Raw genomic sequence first — 15762 nt, forward strand, 5'->3', positions numbered from 1 at the left:
ACTTTGATGCGAAAAGTGCAAATCAATCCCAGAACAGCAAAGGACCTTGTGAAGATTCTGGAGGAAACAGGTACAAAAGTGTCTATATCCACAGTAAAACGAGTCCTATAATGACATAACCTGAAAGGCAGCTCAGCAAGGAAGAAGCCACTGCTCCAAAACCGCCATAAAAAAGCCAGACTACATTTTGCAACTGCACATGGGGACAAAGATCGTACTTTTTGGAGAAATATCCTCTGGTCTGATGAAACAAAAATAGAACTGTTTGACCATAATGACCATCGTTATGTTTGGAGGAAAAAGGGGGAGGCTTGCAAGCTGAAGAACACCATCCCAACCGTGAAGCACGGGGGTGGCAGCATCATGTTGTGGGGGTGCTTTACTAAAGCTTGGCCGCACATGGGTCTTCCAAATGGACAAAGACCCTAAGCATACTTCCTAAATTGTGGCAAAATGGCTTAAGGATAACAAAGTCAAGGTATTAGAGTGGCCATCACAAAGCCCTGACCTCAACCCTATAGAAGATGTGTGGGCAGAACTGAAAAAGTGTGTGTGAGCAAGGACTACAAACCTGACTCAGTTACACCAGCTCTGTCAGGAGGAATGGGCCAAAATTCACCCAACTTATTGTGGGAAGCTTGTGGAAGGCTACCCGAAATGTTTGACCCAAGTTAAACAATTTAAAGGCAATGCTACCAAATACTAATTGAGTGTATGTAAACTTCTGACCCACTGGGAATGTGATGAAAGAAATAAAAGCTGAAATAAATCATTCTGTCTACTATTATTCTGACATTTCACATTCTTAAAATAAACCGGTGATCCTAACTGACCTAAAACAGGGAATTTTTACTAGGATTAAATGTCAGGAATTGTGAAAAACTGAGTTTAAATGTATTTGGCTAAGGTGTAAACTTCAGACTTAAACTGTATATATCTGTAGCATTTAACCTGCGGGGACAAACAACCCCCAGTTGGTCAAATGTTTGTTTATTTACATTTTATGTGGGGACTTCTGGTTACACACACCCACACGTCCACACACACCCACACGTCCACACACACCCTCCCACACCCACCCATTCGTCCACACACACCCACACGTCCACACACACCCTCCCACACCCACCCATTCGTCCACACACACCCACACGTCCACACACACCCTCCCACACCCACCCATTCGTCCACACACACCCACACGTTCACACACACTCTCCCACACCCACCCATTCGTCCACCCACACGTCCACACACACAAAAGCTGGAAAGAGGGAAAACAACGGAAAGTCAAACATCATAAAGAACATCGAGGGAAGTCATTAATAGGTGGTGTTGTTCCAGACTGGAAGGAGGAAGAGGCGAAAGGACGTTGCCACGACAACAAAGCAACTGACATATAGTAGCCCACTAGTTCAATAACAACTTCCATACCACACACACACACACGCACACGCACACACACACGCACGCACGCGCACACGCACACGCACACGCACGCGCACACGCACGCACACGCACACGCACACGCACACGCACACACACACACACACACACACACACACACACACACACACACACACACCCAGGTGTCCAGGTAGTTTGTTGGTGAGGTAATGTCCCAGACAGGACCCTGATCAGAGAGTGAGGGGTTATATTAAGGAAAGAGGCACTCAGATTGACACACAAGGCACAACTTACTTTAGTAAAGAAGCCCTTGAAGAATGTCCTGTCCTGTTGTGGGGCAGGTAAAGGGGAGGGGGGGTGGGGGGGGGCGACAACACGGACAATGTTACCGATGACTGAGGAGGGCTACTGAGTGTCCAGGTGTGTGTGATTTCTCTGTTTATGGGGGGGGGGGGGGGGGGGGGGGAGCTTGTTTAGGAGTGAGTCAGTGGAGAGATGGATGGATGAGGAGGCCAAGGTTGACGTTTGGTTAGGAGTGAGTCAGTGGAGAGATGGATGGATGAGGAGGCCAAGGTTGACGTTTGGTTAGGAGTGAGTCAGTGGAGAGATGGATGAATGGATGAGGAGGCCAAGGTTGACGTTTGGTTAGGAGTGAGTCAGTGGAGAGATGGATGGATGAGGAAGCCAAGGTTGACGTTTGTTTAGGAGTGAGTCAGTGGAGAGATGGATGAATGGATGAGGAGGCCAAGGTTGACGTTTGGTTAGGAATGAGTCAGTGGAGAGATGGATGAATGGATGAGGAAGCCAAGGTTGACGTTTGGTTAGGAGTGAGTCAGTGGAGAGACGGATGAATGGATGAGGAGGCCAAGGTTGACGTTTGGTTAGGAATGAGTCAGTGGAGAGATGGATGAATGGATGAGGAAGCCAAGGTTGACGTTTGGTTAGGAATGAGTCAGTGGAGAGACGGATGAATGGATGAGGAGGCCAAGGTTGACGTTTGTTTAGGAGTGAGTCAGTGGAGAGATGGATGGATGGATGAGGAGGCCAAGGTTGACGTTTGGTTAAGAAGAAGAATAAACGTTTTGTTTTCGAGATGATAGTTTCTGGATTCGACCATATTAATGACCTAAGGCTCGTATTTCTGTGTGTTATTATGTTATAATTAAGTCTATAATTTGATAGAGCAGTCTGACTGAGCGGTGGTAGGCAGCAGCAGGCTCGTAAGCATTCATTCAAACAGCACTTTCGTGCATTTTGCCAGCAGCTCTGCTGTTTATGACTTCAAGCCCATCAACTCCCGAGATGAGGCTGGTGTAACCGATGTGAAATGGCTAGCTAGGTAGCGGGGTGCGCGCTAATAGCGTTTCAAACGTCACTCGCTCTGAGACTTGGAGTAGTTGTTCCCCTTGCTCTGCATGGGTAACACTGCTTCGAGGGTGGCTGTTGTCGTTGTGTTCCTGGTTCGAGCCCAGGGAGGAGCGAGGAGAGGGACGGAAGCTATACTGTTACACTGGCAATACTAAAGTGCCTATAAGAACATCCAATAGTCAAAGGTTAATTAAATACAAATGGTATAGAGAGAAATAGTCCTATAATTCCTATAACTACAACCTTAAACCTCTTACCTTGGAATATTGAAGTCTCATGTTAAAAGGAACAACCAACTTTCATATGTTCTCATGTTCTGAGCAAGGAACTGAAACGTTAGCTTTTTTACATGGCACATATTGCACTTTTACTTTCTTCTCCAACTCTTTGTTTTTGCATTATTTAAACCAAATTGAACATGTTTCATTATTTATTTGAGGCTAAATTGATTTTATTGATGTATTATATTAAGTTAAAAATAATTGTCATTCAAATCGGTCGATTAATCGGTATCGGCTTTTTTGGTCCTCCAATAACCGGTATCGGCGTTGAAAAATCATAATCGGTCGACCATCATTCACAGCCATATACAGGAGAACGATCGCCTTGCGGCGAGGATAGCTGTGCTGCAAGCCCAGCTTCAGAAGCAATCGTTGGGTAATTTCTCATGGCTTCTGGAGGCATGGCCCCCGCAGCCGGACAACTTTCTCATGGCTTCTGGAGGGAAATGCTGTCGGAATGCTCAACCGGTGTCGCTCATTCAGCCGACAGAAACTTTCAACATGTTCTCCCCATTATGCAGCTAGTCGGAGTCAGAGGCCGAGCCTTCTCTGGTTTCTACTCCTCCTGTTACGGGGTCTGAGACGCAGAAGCTTCGCACCATTAGCTCTGACAAATTGAAAACCCTAGTCATTGGCGACTCCATTACCCGCAAGTATTAGACTTAAAACGAATCATCCAGCGATCATACACTGTTTACCAGGGCAGGGCTACCGACGTTAAGGATAATCTGAAGATGGTGCTGGCTAAGGCTAAAACTGGCGAGTGTAGAGAGTATAGAGATATTCTTACCCACTTCGGCACCAATGATGTTAGGATGAAACAGTCAGAGGTCACCATGCGCAACATAGCTTCAGCGTGTAAATCAGCTAGAAAGATGTGTCGGCTTTTTTCCATCTACGTAACGTTGCAAAAATCAGAAACTTTCTGTCCAAAAATTATGCAGAAAAATGCATCCATGCTTTTGTCACTTCTAGATTAGACTACTGCAATGCTCTACATTCCGGCTACCCGGATAAAGCTAAAAACGCCTGCTAGAATCTTGACTAGAACCCCAAAATGTGATCATATTACTCCAGTGCTAGCCTCTCTACACTGTCTTCCTGTTAAAGCTAGGGCAGATTTCAAGGTTTTACTGCTAACCTACAAAGCAATTTTGCTAACCTATAAAGCAATTTTGTCCTGCCGTACATACCTACACGTACGCTACGGTCACAAGACGCAGGCCTCCTAACTGTCCCTAGAATTTCTAAGCAAACAGCTGGAGGCAGGGCTTTCTCCTATAGAAAGGTCTGCCTATTCATGTGAGAGACGCAGACTCGGTCTCAACCTTTAAGTCTTTATTGAAGACTCATCTCTTCAGTAGGTCATATGATTGAGTGTAGTCTGGCCCAGGAGTGTGAAGGTGAATGGAAAGGCTCTGGAGCAACGAACCGCCCTTGCTGTCTCTGCCGGGCCGGTTCCCCTCTCTCCACTGGGATTCTCTGCATCTAACCCTATTACAAGGGCTGAGTCACTGGCTTACTGGTGCTCTTCCATGCCATCTCTAGGAGGGGTGCGTCACTTGAGTGGATTGAGTCACTGACGTGGTCTTCCTGTCTGGGTTGGCGCCCCCCTTGGGCTGTGCAGTGGCGGAGATCTTTGTGGGCTATACTCTGCCTTGTCTCAGGATGGTAAGTTGGTGGTTGAAGATATCCTTCTAGAGGTGTGGGGCTGTGCTTTGGGGTTATATCCTGCCTGTTTGGCCCTGTCCGGGGGTATCGGCGGATGGGGCCACAGTGTCTCCCGACCCCTCCTGTCTCAGCCTCTGTTTAAGCATGCTCTCTCTTATTCTTTCTTTCTTTCTCTCTCTCTCTCGGGGGACCTGAGCCCTAGGACCATGCCTCAGGACTACCTGGCATGATGACTCCTTGCTGTCCCCAGTCCACCTGGCCGTGCTGCTGCTCCAGTTTCAACTGTTCTGCCTGCGGCTATGGAATCCTGACCTGTTCACCGGACGTGCTACCTGTCCCAGACCAGCTGTTTTCAAGAGAGACAGCAAGAGCGGTAGAGATACTCTGAATGATCGGCTATGAAAAGCCAACTGACATTTACTCCTGAGGTGCTGACCTGTTGCACCCTCGACAGCCGCTGAGATAATTATTATTTGACCCTGCTGGTCATCTATGAACATTTGAACATCTTGGCCATGTTCTGTTATAATCTCCACCCGGCACAGCCAGAAGAGGACTGGCCACCCCACATAGCCTGGCTCCTCTCTGGGTTTCTTCCTAGGTTTTGTCCTTTCTAGGGAGTTTTTCCTAGCCACCGTGCTTCTACACCTGCATTGCTTGCTGTTTGGGGTTTTAGGCTGGGTTTCTGTACAGAACTTTGAGATATCAGCTGATGTAAGAAGGGTTATATAAATACATTTGATTTGATTTGACGTGCAGGCCAGAGCAGGACGTGCAGGACAGATCAGGACGTGAGGACAGAGCAGGATGTGAGGACAGAGCAGGACGTGAGGACAGAGCAGGACGTGAGGACAGAGCAGGACAGAGCAGGACGTGAGGACAGAGCAGGATGTGAGGACAGAGCAGGACGTGAGGACAGGGCAGGACAGAGCAGGACGTGAGGACAGAGCAGGATGTGAGGACAGAGCAGGACAGAGCAGGACGTGAGGACAGAGCAGGATGTGAGGACAGAGCAGGACGTGAGGACAGAGCAGGACGTGAGGACAGAGCAGGACAGAGCAGGACGTGAGGACAGAGCAGGATGTGAGGACAGAGCAGGACGTGAGGACAGAGCAGGACGTGAGGACAGAGCAGGACGTGAGGACAGAGCAGGACGTGAGGACAGAGCAGGACGTGAGGACAGAGCAGGACGTGAGGACAGAGCAGGACAGAGCAGGATGTGAGGACAAAGCAGGATGTGAGGACAGAGCAGGATGTGAGGACAGAGCAGGACGTGAGGACAGAGCAGGACATGAGGACAGAACAGGACATGAGGACAGAACAGGACGTGAGGACAGAGCAGGACAGAGCAGGATGTGAGGACAAAGCAGGATGTGAGGACAGAGCAGGACGTGAGGACAGAGCAGGACGTGAGGAGAGCGCAGGGTGTGAGGACAGAGCAGGACGTGAGGACAGAGCAGGACGTGAGGACAGAGCAGGACGTGAGGACAGAGCAGGACAGAGCAGGACGTGAGGACAGAGCAGGAGCAGGATGTGAGGACAGAGCAGGACGTGAGGACAGAGCAGGACGTGAGGACAGAGCAGGACGTGAGGACAGAGCAGGACGTGAGGACAGAGCAGGATGTTCTCTCTCCCTCTGGAAGTAGGGACATAATCCTGCCTTGGGAATATGGAAGTGTTTGCATGTTATATGTACTATGTAATATTAGCAGCCATTGTTAGAGCAGCATCTCTATACTGTTCTTCCTAGTTCTGAAAGTCTTTCCTACTGCATGTATATGTATATATACAGTACCAGTCACACGTTTGGACACGCCTACTCATCTTTCTTTATTTTTACTATTTTCTACATTGTAGAATAATAGTGAAGACATCAACACCATGAAATAACACATATGGAATCATGTAGTAACCAGAAAAGTGTTAAACACATCCTAATATATTTTATATGTGACCCTTTGCCTTGACGACGGCTTTGCTCTTGGCCTTGAATGTTGTACCCCACTTTATCTGTGTTGTCTAGATTGTCCATCTGTGTTGTCTAGATTGTCCATCTGTGTTGTCTAGATTGTCAATCTGTGTTGTCTAGATTGTCAATCTGTGTTGTCTAGATTGTCCATCTGTGTTGTCTAGATTGTCCATCTGTGTTGTCTAGATTGTCCATCTGTGTTGTCTAGATTGTCCATCTGTGTTGTCTAGATTGTCCATCTGTGTTGTCTAGATTGTCCATCTGTGTTGTCTAGATTGTCCATCTGTGTTGTCTAGATTGTCCATCTGTGTTGTCTAGATTGTCAATCTGTGTTGTCTAGATTGTCCATCTGTGTTGTCTAGATTGTCCATCTGTGTTGTCTAGATTGTCCATCTGTGTTGTCTAGATTGTCAATCTGTGTTGTTTAGATTGTCCATCTGTGTTGTCTAGATTTTCCATCTGTGTTGTCTAGATTGTCAATCTGTGTTGTTTAGATTGTCCATCTGTGTTGTCTAGATTGTCCATCTGTGTTGTCTAGATTGTCCATCTGTGTTGTCTAGATTGTCCATCGGTGTTGTCTAGATTGTCCATCTGTGTTGTCTAGATTGTCCATCCGTGTTGTCTAGATTGTCCATCCGTGTTGTCTAGATTGTCCATCCGTGTTGTCTAGATTGTCCATCTGTGCTGTCTAGATTGTCCATCTGTGGATCCTCTCAGATGGACATACTATCTGCTAATAAGCAACTGCTTAATAAGGTTATGGTTTGGGCTAGGTTTAGATTAAGAATAAGTATTAGGGTAAGGATTAAGGTTAGGATTAGGATAAGGGTTAAGTTTAGGATAAGGGTTAAGGTTAGGATAAGGGTTAAGGTTAGGATAAGGGTTAAGGTTAGGATAAGGGTTAAGGTTAGGATAAGGGTTAAGGTTAAGTTTAGGATAAGGGTTAGAAAGGTTTAGGATAAGGGTTAAGGTTAGGGTTAGAAAGGTTTAGGATAAGGGTTAGGGTTAGGATTAAGGTTAGGATAAGGGTTAAGGTTAAGTTTGGGGTTAGGATAAGGATTAAGGTTAAGTTTGGGGTTAGGATAAGGGTTAAGGTTAGGGTTAGAAAGGTTTAGGATAAGGGTTAGGGTTAGGATTAAGGTTAGGATAAGGGTTAAGGTTAAGTTTGGGGTTAGGATAAGGGTTAAGGTTAGGGTCTAATGAATGTATTAAATTGACTGATTTCCTTATATGAACCATCTCAGTAAAATATTTTTATTTGTTGCGTTTATATTGTTATTCTGTACAGATAGTTGAAATGCTACTGATGGTCTGTAGAGCATCCACAGATGGACTATCCAGATGGACTATCCAGATGGACTATCCAGACGGACTATCCAGACGGACTATCCAGACGGACTATCCAGACGGACTATCCAGACGGACTATCCAGACGGACTATCCAGACGGACTATCCAGACGGACTATCCAGGGGGACTATCCAGGGGGTCTATCCAGGTGGTCTATCCAGGTGGACTATCCAGGTGGACTATCCAGGTGGACTATCCAGGGGGACTATCCAGATGGACTATCCAGGTGGACTATCCAGATGGACTATCCAGATGGACTATCCAGGTGGACTATCCAGGTGGACTATCCAGAGTAGAGAGGGGGAAGGGAGAGGTCAAGCCCACAGGCCTGTTAGGTGTCAGGATGGACAGAGTGGAGTAGGGAGGGGGAAGGGAGAGGTCAAGCCCACAGGCCTGTTAGGTGTCAGGATGGACAGAGTGGAGTAGAGAGGGGGAAGGGAGAGGACGAGCCCACAGGCCTGTTAGGTGTCAGAATGGACAGAGTGGAGTAGGGAGGGGGAAGGGAGAGGTCAAGCCCACAGGCCTGTTAGGTGTCAGGATGGACAGAGTGGAGTAGAGAGGGGGAAGGGAGAGGACGAGCCCACAGGCCTGTTAGGTGTCAGAATGGACAGAGTGGAGTAGAGAGGGGGAAGGGAGAGGACGAGCCCACAGGCCTGTTAGGTGTCAGGATGGACAGAGTGGAGTAGAGAGGGGGAAGGGAGAGGACGAGACCACAGGCCTGTTAGGTGTCAGAATGGACAGAGTGGAGTAGAGAGGGGGAAGGGAGAGGACGAGCCCACAGGCCTGTTAGGTGTCAGAATGGACAGAGTGGAGTAGGGAGGGGGAAGGGAGAGGTCAAGCCCACAGGCCTGTTAGGTGTCAGAATGGACAGAGGGGAGTAGAGAGGGGGAAGGGAGAGGACGAGACCACAGGCCTGTTAGGTGTCAGGATGGACAGAGTGGAGTAGGGAGGGGGAAGGGAGAGGACGAGACCACAGGCCTGTTAGGTGTCAGAATGGACAGAGGGGAGTAGAGAGGGGGAAGGGAGAGGTCAAGCCCACAGGCCTGTTAGATGTCAGGATGGACAGAGTGGAGTAGAGAGGGGGAAGGGAGAGGACAAGCCCACAGGCCTGTTAGGTGTCAGAATGGACAGAGTGGAGTAGGGAGGGGGAAGGGAGAGGACGAGCCCACAGGCCTGTTAGGTCAGGACGGACAGAGTGGAGTAGAGAGGGGGAAGGGAGAGGACGAGCCCACAGGCCTGTTAGATGTCAGGATGGACAGAGTGGAGTAGAGAGGGGGAAGGGAGAGGACGAGCCCACAGGCCTGTTAGATGTCAGGATGGACAGAGTGGAGTAGAGAGGGGGAAGAGAGAGGACGAGCCCACAGGCCTGTTAGGTGTCAGAATGGACAGAGTGGAGTAGAGAGGGGGAAGGGAGAGGACGAGCCCACAGGCCTGTTAGGTGTCAGGATGGACAGAGTGGAGTAGAGAGGGGGAAGGGAGAGGACGAGCCCACAGGCCTGTTAGATGTCAGGATGGACAGAGTGGAGTAGAGAGGGGGAAGGGAGAGGACGAGCCCACAGGCCTGTTAGGTGTCAGAATGGACAGAGTGGAGTAGGGAGGGGGAAGGGAGAGGTCAAGCCCACAGGCCTGTTAGGTGTCAGAATGGACAGAGGGGAGTAGGGAGGGGGAAGGGAGAGGTCAAGCCCACAGGCCTGTTAGGTGTCAGGATGGACAGAGTGGAGTAGAGAGGGGGAAGGGAGAGGACGAGCCCACAGGCCTGTTAGGTGTCAGGATGGACAGAGTGGAGTAGGGAGGGGGAAGGGAGAGGTCAAGCCCACAGGCCTGTTAGGTGTCAGAATGGACAGAGTGGAGTAGAGAGGGGGAAGGGAGAGGACGAGCCCACAGGCCTGTTAGGTGTCAGAATGGACAGAGGGGAGTAGGGAGGGGGAAGGGAGAGGTCAAGCCCACAGGCCTGTTAGGTGTCAGGATGGACAGAGTGGAGTAGAGAGGGGGAAGGGAGAGGACGAGCCCACAGGCCTGTTAGATGTCAGGATGGACAGAGTGGAGTAGAGAGGGGGAAGGGAGAGGACGAGCCCACAGGCCTGTTAGGTGTCAGAATGGACAGAGTGGAGTAGAGAGGGGGAAGGGAGAGGACGAGCCCACAGGCCTGTTAGATGTCAGGATGGACAGAGTGGAGTAGAGAGGGGGAAGGGAGAGGACGAGCCCACAGGCCTGTTAGGTGTCAGGATGGACAGAGTGGAGTAGGGAGGGGGAAGGGAGAGGACGAGACCACAGGCCTGTTAGGTGTCAGAATGGACAGAGTGGAGTAGAGAGGGGGAAGGGAGAGGACGAGCCCACAGGCCTGTTAGGTGTCAGGATGGACAGAGTGGAGTAGGGAGGGGGAAGGGAGAGGACGAGCCCACAGGCCTGTTAGGTGTCAGAATGGACAGAGTGGAGTAGGGAGGGGGAAGGGAGAGGTCAAGCCCACAGGCCTGTTAGGTGTCAGAATGGACAGAGTGGAGTAGGGAGGGGGAAGGGAGAGGACGAGACCACAGGCCTGTTAGGTCAGGACGGACAGAGTGGAGTAGAGAGGGGGAAGGGAGAGGACAAGCCCACAGGCCTGTTAGGTGTCAGAATGGACAGAGTGGAGTAGGGAGGGGGAAGGGAGAGGACGAGCCCACAGGCCTGTTAGGTGTCAGGATGGACAGAGTGGAGTAGAGAGGGGGAAGGGAGAGGTCAAGCCCACAGGCCTGTTAGATGTCAGAATGGACAGAGTGGAGTAGAGAGGGGGAAGGGAGAGGTCAAGCCCACAGGCCTGTTAGGTGTCAGAATGGACAGAGTGGAGTAGAGAGGGGGAAGGGAGAGGACGAGCCCACAGGCCTGTTAGGTCAGGACGGACAGAGTGGAGTAGAGAGGGGGAAGGGAGAGGACGAGCCCACAGGCCTGTTAGGTGTCAGGATGGACAGAGTGGAGTAGGGAGGGGGAAGGGAGAGGACGAGACCACAGGCCTGTTAGGTGTCAGAATGGACAGAGTGGAGTAGAGAGGGGGAAGGGAGAGGACGAGCCCACAGGCCTGTTAGGTGTCAGGATGGACAGAGTGGAGTAGGGAGGGGGAAGGGAGAGGACGAGCCCACAGGCCTGTTAGGTGTCAGAATGGACAGAGTGGAGTAGGGAGGGGGAAGGGAGAGGTCAAGCCCACAGGCCTGTTAGGTGTCAGAATGGACAGAGTGGAGTAGGGAGGGGGAAGGGAGAGGACGAGACCACAGGCCTGTTAGGTCAGGACGGACAGAGTGGAGTAGAGAGGGGGAAGGGAGAGGACAAGCCCACAGGCCTGTTAGGTGTCAGAATGGACAGAGTGGAGTAGGGAGGGGGAAGGGAGAGGACGAGCCCACAGGCCTGTTAGGTGTCAGGATGGACAGAGTGGAGTAGGGAGGGGGAAGGGAGAGGACGAGCCCACAGGCCTGTTAGGTGTCAGGATGGACAGAGTGGAGTAGGGAGGGGGAAGGGAGAGGACGAGCCCACAGGCCTGTTAGGTGTCAGAATGGACAGAGTGGAGTAGGGAGGGGGAAGGGAGAGGTCAAGCCCACAGGCCTGTTAGGTGTCAGAATGGACAGAGGGGAGTAGGGAGGGGGAAGGGAGAGGACGAGCCCACAGGCCTGTTAGATGTCAGAATGGACAGAGTGGAGTAGAGAGGGGGAAGGGAGAGGACGAGCCCACAGGCCTGTTAGGTGTCAGAATGGACAGAGTGGAGTAGAGAGGGGGAAGGGAGAGGACGAGCCCACAGGCCTGTTAGGTGTCAGGATGGACAGAGTGGAGTAGGGAGGGGGAAGGGAGAGGACGAGACCACAGGCCTGTTAGGTCAGGACGGACAGAGTGGAGTAGAGAGGGGGAAGGGAGAGGACAAGCCCACAGGCCTGTTAGGTGTCAGAATGGACAGAGTGGAGTAGGGAGGGGGAAGGGAGAGGACAAGCCCACAGGCCTGTTAGGTGTCAGAATGGACAGAGGGGAGTAGGGAGGGGGAAGGGAGAGGTCAAGCCCACAGGCCTGTTAGGTGTCAGAATGGACAGAGGGGAGTAGGGAGGGGGAAGGGAGAGGATGAGCCCACAGGCCTGTAGTCGGGTGATTAGTGAAACAGACTGTCCAGCGACTAGACTACATAGTGAGACAGAGAGAGGTCTACCTACCGTCTTGAGACGCTTCACAGCGCCCTCACAGATATGCATTCCTCTGGACTCCTCCACCTCTACATGGCCCAGGTACTAGAGACAGAGAGGGAGAGAGAGAACAGAGTTAGTGAGGTACTAGAGACAGAGAGGGAGACAGGAGAGAGAGAGAGAACAGAGTTAGTGAGGTACTAGAGACAGAGAGGGAGACAGGAGAGAGAGAGCGAGAGAGAGAGAGAGAGAGAGAGAGAGAGAGAACAGAGTTAGTGAGGTACTAGAGACAGAGAGGGAGACAGGAGAGAGAGAGAGAGAGAGAGAGAGAGAGAGAGAGAGAGAGAGAGAGAGAACAGAGTTAGTGAGGTACTAGAGACAGAGAGGGAGACATGAGAGAGAGAGAGAGAGAGAACAGAGTTAGTGAGGTACTAGAGACAGAGAGGGAGACAGGAGAGAGAGAGAGAGAGAGAGAGAGCGAGAGAACAGAGTTAGTGAGCAGAGCATGAAACAGCAGGTTGTGAGTGGTGACGTCCTCTTCCTGCCAGGGGAAAGGTCATCCTGCCAAAGGGCCACTGCTGCTCCTGTACATGACTGGCTGAAGGACTACACTTGGATGTCGAAGTCCCAAATGCCAACCTATTCCCTATTTTAGTGCACTACTTTTGGTCAAAAGTGTAGGGAATAGGGCGGCATTTGGGACACACAGTATCTATCAATAGACGGAAAGAGCTCCCCAGCCAGTGTGTCCCCCCCCCGCCCCTGACCTATGGTCCCTTGGGATGGCGAAGGTCAGACCTGGAGCCCTGGGGGCAGGCAGCCATTGTTGCTGCTTCCGTCCACACGCCAGAGTTCTCACTTTTCAGCCCGAACACCGACGGGGCAGCTTTTTTTACCAGGAAGTCTGTGCTGCGTTTAAAAAAAGAACTGTACACCTTTTGCTACAGTTCTCTCTCTCTCTCAGCACCAGGATATTGTCTGAGCCAGAGACATTTGTGGCCATGAAACTTCATTTCTGTTCATTGAAATGTTTCGAATTGCGATAGAATAGCTGGGACGGTCCAGGACAGTGTCTGGAAGTCATAAATGACCCCTGTCCTAACGGTTAATTAATATTACATATATAATCTAGAGACAAAATATCAAGAAACTGGCCGTACATGTTGCTAAGCATCACCGAGACCAGAAGACCACACGGGACTGTGTTGCTAAGCATCACCGAGACCAGAAGACCACACGGACTGTGTTGCTAAGCATCACCGAGACCAGAAGACCACACGGACTGTGTTGCTAAGCATCACCGAGACCAGAAGACCACACGGCCTGTGTTGCTAAGCACCACTGAGACCACACGGCCTGTGTTGCTAAGCACCACTGAGACCAGAAGACCACACGGCCTGTGTTGCTAAGCATCACTGAGACCACACGGCCTGTGTTGCTAAGCATCACTGAGACCAGAAGACCACACGGCCTGTGTTGCTAAGCATCACTGAGACCACACGGCCTGTGTTGCTAAGCATCACTGAGACCAGAAGACCACACGGCCTGTGTTGCTAAGCATCACTGAGACCACACGGACTGTGTTGCTAAGCATCACTGAGACCAGAAGACCACAAGGCCTGTGTTGCTAAGCATCACTGAGACCAGAAGACCACACGGCCTGTGTTGCTAAGCATCACTGAGACCAGAAGACCACACGGCCTGTGTTGCTAAGCATCACTGAGACCAGAAGACCACACGGACTGTGTTGCTAAGCATCACTGAGACCAGAAGACCACACGGACTGTGTTGCTAAGCATCACTGAGACCAGAAGACCACACAGACTGTGTTGCTAAGCATCACTGAGACCAGAAGACCACACGGACTGTGTTGCTAAGCACCACTGAGACCAGAAGACCACACGGACTGTGTTGCTAAGCATCACTGAGACCAGAAGACCACACGGCCTGTGTTGCTAAGCATCACTGAGACCACACGGACTGTGTTGCTAAGCACAACTGAGACCAGAAGACCACACGGCCTGTGTTGCTAAGCATCACTGAGACCAGAAGACCACACAGACTGTGTTGCTAAGCATCACTGAGACCAGAAGACCACACGGACTGTGTTGCTAAGCATCACTGAGACCAGAAGACCACACGGCCTGTGTTGCTAAGCATCACTGAGACCACACGGACTGTGTTGCTAAGCATCACTGAGACCAGAAGACCACACGGACTGTGTTGCTAAGCATCACTGAGACCAGAAGACCACACGGCCTGTGTTGCTAAGCATCACTGAGACCAGAAGACCACACGGACTGTGTTGCTAAGCATCACTGAGACCAGAAGACCACACGGACTGTGTTGCTAAGCATCACTGAGACCAGAAGACCACACGGACTGTGTTGCTAAGCATCACTGAGACCAGAAGACCACACGGACTGTGTTGCTAAGCACAACTGAGACCAGAAGACCACACGGACTGTGTTGCTAAGCACAACTGAGACCAGAAGACCACACAGACTGTGTTGCTAAGCACAACTGAGACCAGAAGACCACACAGACTGTGTTGCTAAGCATCATTGTGTAAATAGTTCAACATGGGTTGTATTTACAACTCTCTCACAGCAGCCAATCACCATACAGATGGACCCTTTCACCTTCTAATCCATCCTTCTCCCCCTTCAACACTCTGTTTTGTGCTGCAGTGAGAATCTTACCGGTAGGTTGCATCGGCACAGTTGGTGAGAACGAAGTAAGACAACAGGTCAACTGTAGGACTGCTTCTATTTACACACAGAGGTCAACTGTAGGACTGCTTCTATTTACACACAGAGGTCAACTGTAGGACTGCTTCTATTTACACACAGAGGTCAACTGTAGGACTGCTTCTATTTACACACAGAGGTCAACTGTAGGACTGCTTCTATTTACACACAGAGGTCAACTGTAGGACTGCTTCTATTTACACACAGAGGTCAACTGTAGGACTGCTTCTATTTACACACAGAGGTCAACTGTGTCTAAATAGTAGCTCCCCCCTCCATCACCCCCCCTCCCTCCAACACCCCCCTCTCCAAATCTCCCCCTCCAACCCCCCCCCCCCTCCCGCTCCAACACCCCCCTATCCAAATCTCCCCCTCCAACACTCCCCCTCCCTCCCTCCCGCTCCAACACCCCCCCCATCAACACTCCCTCCAACACTCCCCCCCTCCAACACTCCCCCTCCCTCCCGCTCCAACACCCCCCCCATCAACACTCCCTCCAACACTCCCCCCCTCCAACACTCCCCCTCCAACACCCCCCCTCCAACACTCCCTCCAACACTCCCCCCCTCCAACACTCCCCCTGCCTCCCCCCCCCCCCCCAACTCCCCCCTCTCCAACACTCCCCCTCCAACACTCCCCCTCCCTCCCGCTCCAACACCCCCCCTCCAACACTCCCCCCCTCCAACACTCCCCCCACCCTCCAACACTCCCCCTCCCCTTCTTCCCTGCCACACTCTTCCCTCCCCTCTCCCTCTCCTCCCACACTCTCCCTTCCCCTCTCCTCCAACACTCCCCCTCCCCTTCTTCCCTCCCACACTCTTCCCTCCCCTCTCC

At 51.2% G+C, this 15762-nt stretch overlaps 1 protein-coding gene across 4 annotated transcripts in view; it reads right to left on the bottom strand.

Moving 5' to 3' along the window:
* The window catches only part of LOC110513746 (protein numb homolog), a 156669-nt gene that overhangs the window by 82433 nt on the left and 58474 nt on the right, over positions 1-15762 (bottom strand). For 3 of the 4 annotated variants that reach the window (XM_036955397.1, XM_036955396.1, XM_036955394.1), the window contains exons 3-4: positions 12209-12283; positions 1702-1734 (exon numbers count right to left, since the gene is read on the bottom strand). In XM_036955397.1, the coding sequence (XP_036811292.1) occupies positions 1702-1734; positions 12209-12283 (108 nt within the window). The remainder of the gene's footprint in view (positions 1-1701; positions 1735-12208; positions 12284-15762) is intronic. The other variant, XM_036955395.1, reaches the window with a different exon arrangement.

This window comes from Oncorhynchus mykiss, chromosome 19 (genome assembly GCF_013265735.2).
Source record: "Oncorhynchus mykiss isolate Arlee chromosome 19, USDA_OmykA_1.1, whole genome shotgun sequence".
Lineage (NCBI taxonomy): Eukaryota > Metazoa > Chordata > Actinopteri > Salmoniformes > Salmonidae > Oncorhynchus > Oncorhynchus mykiss.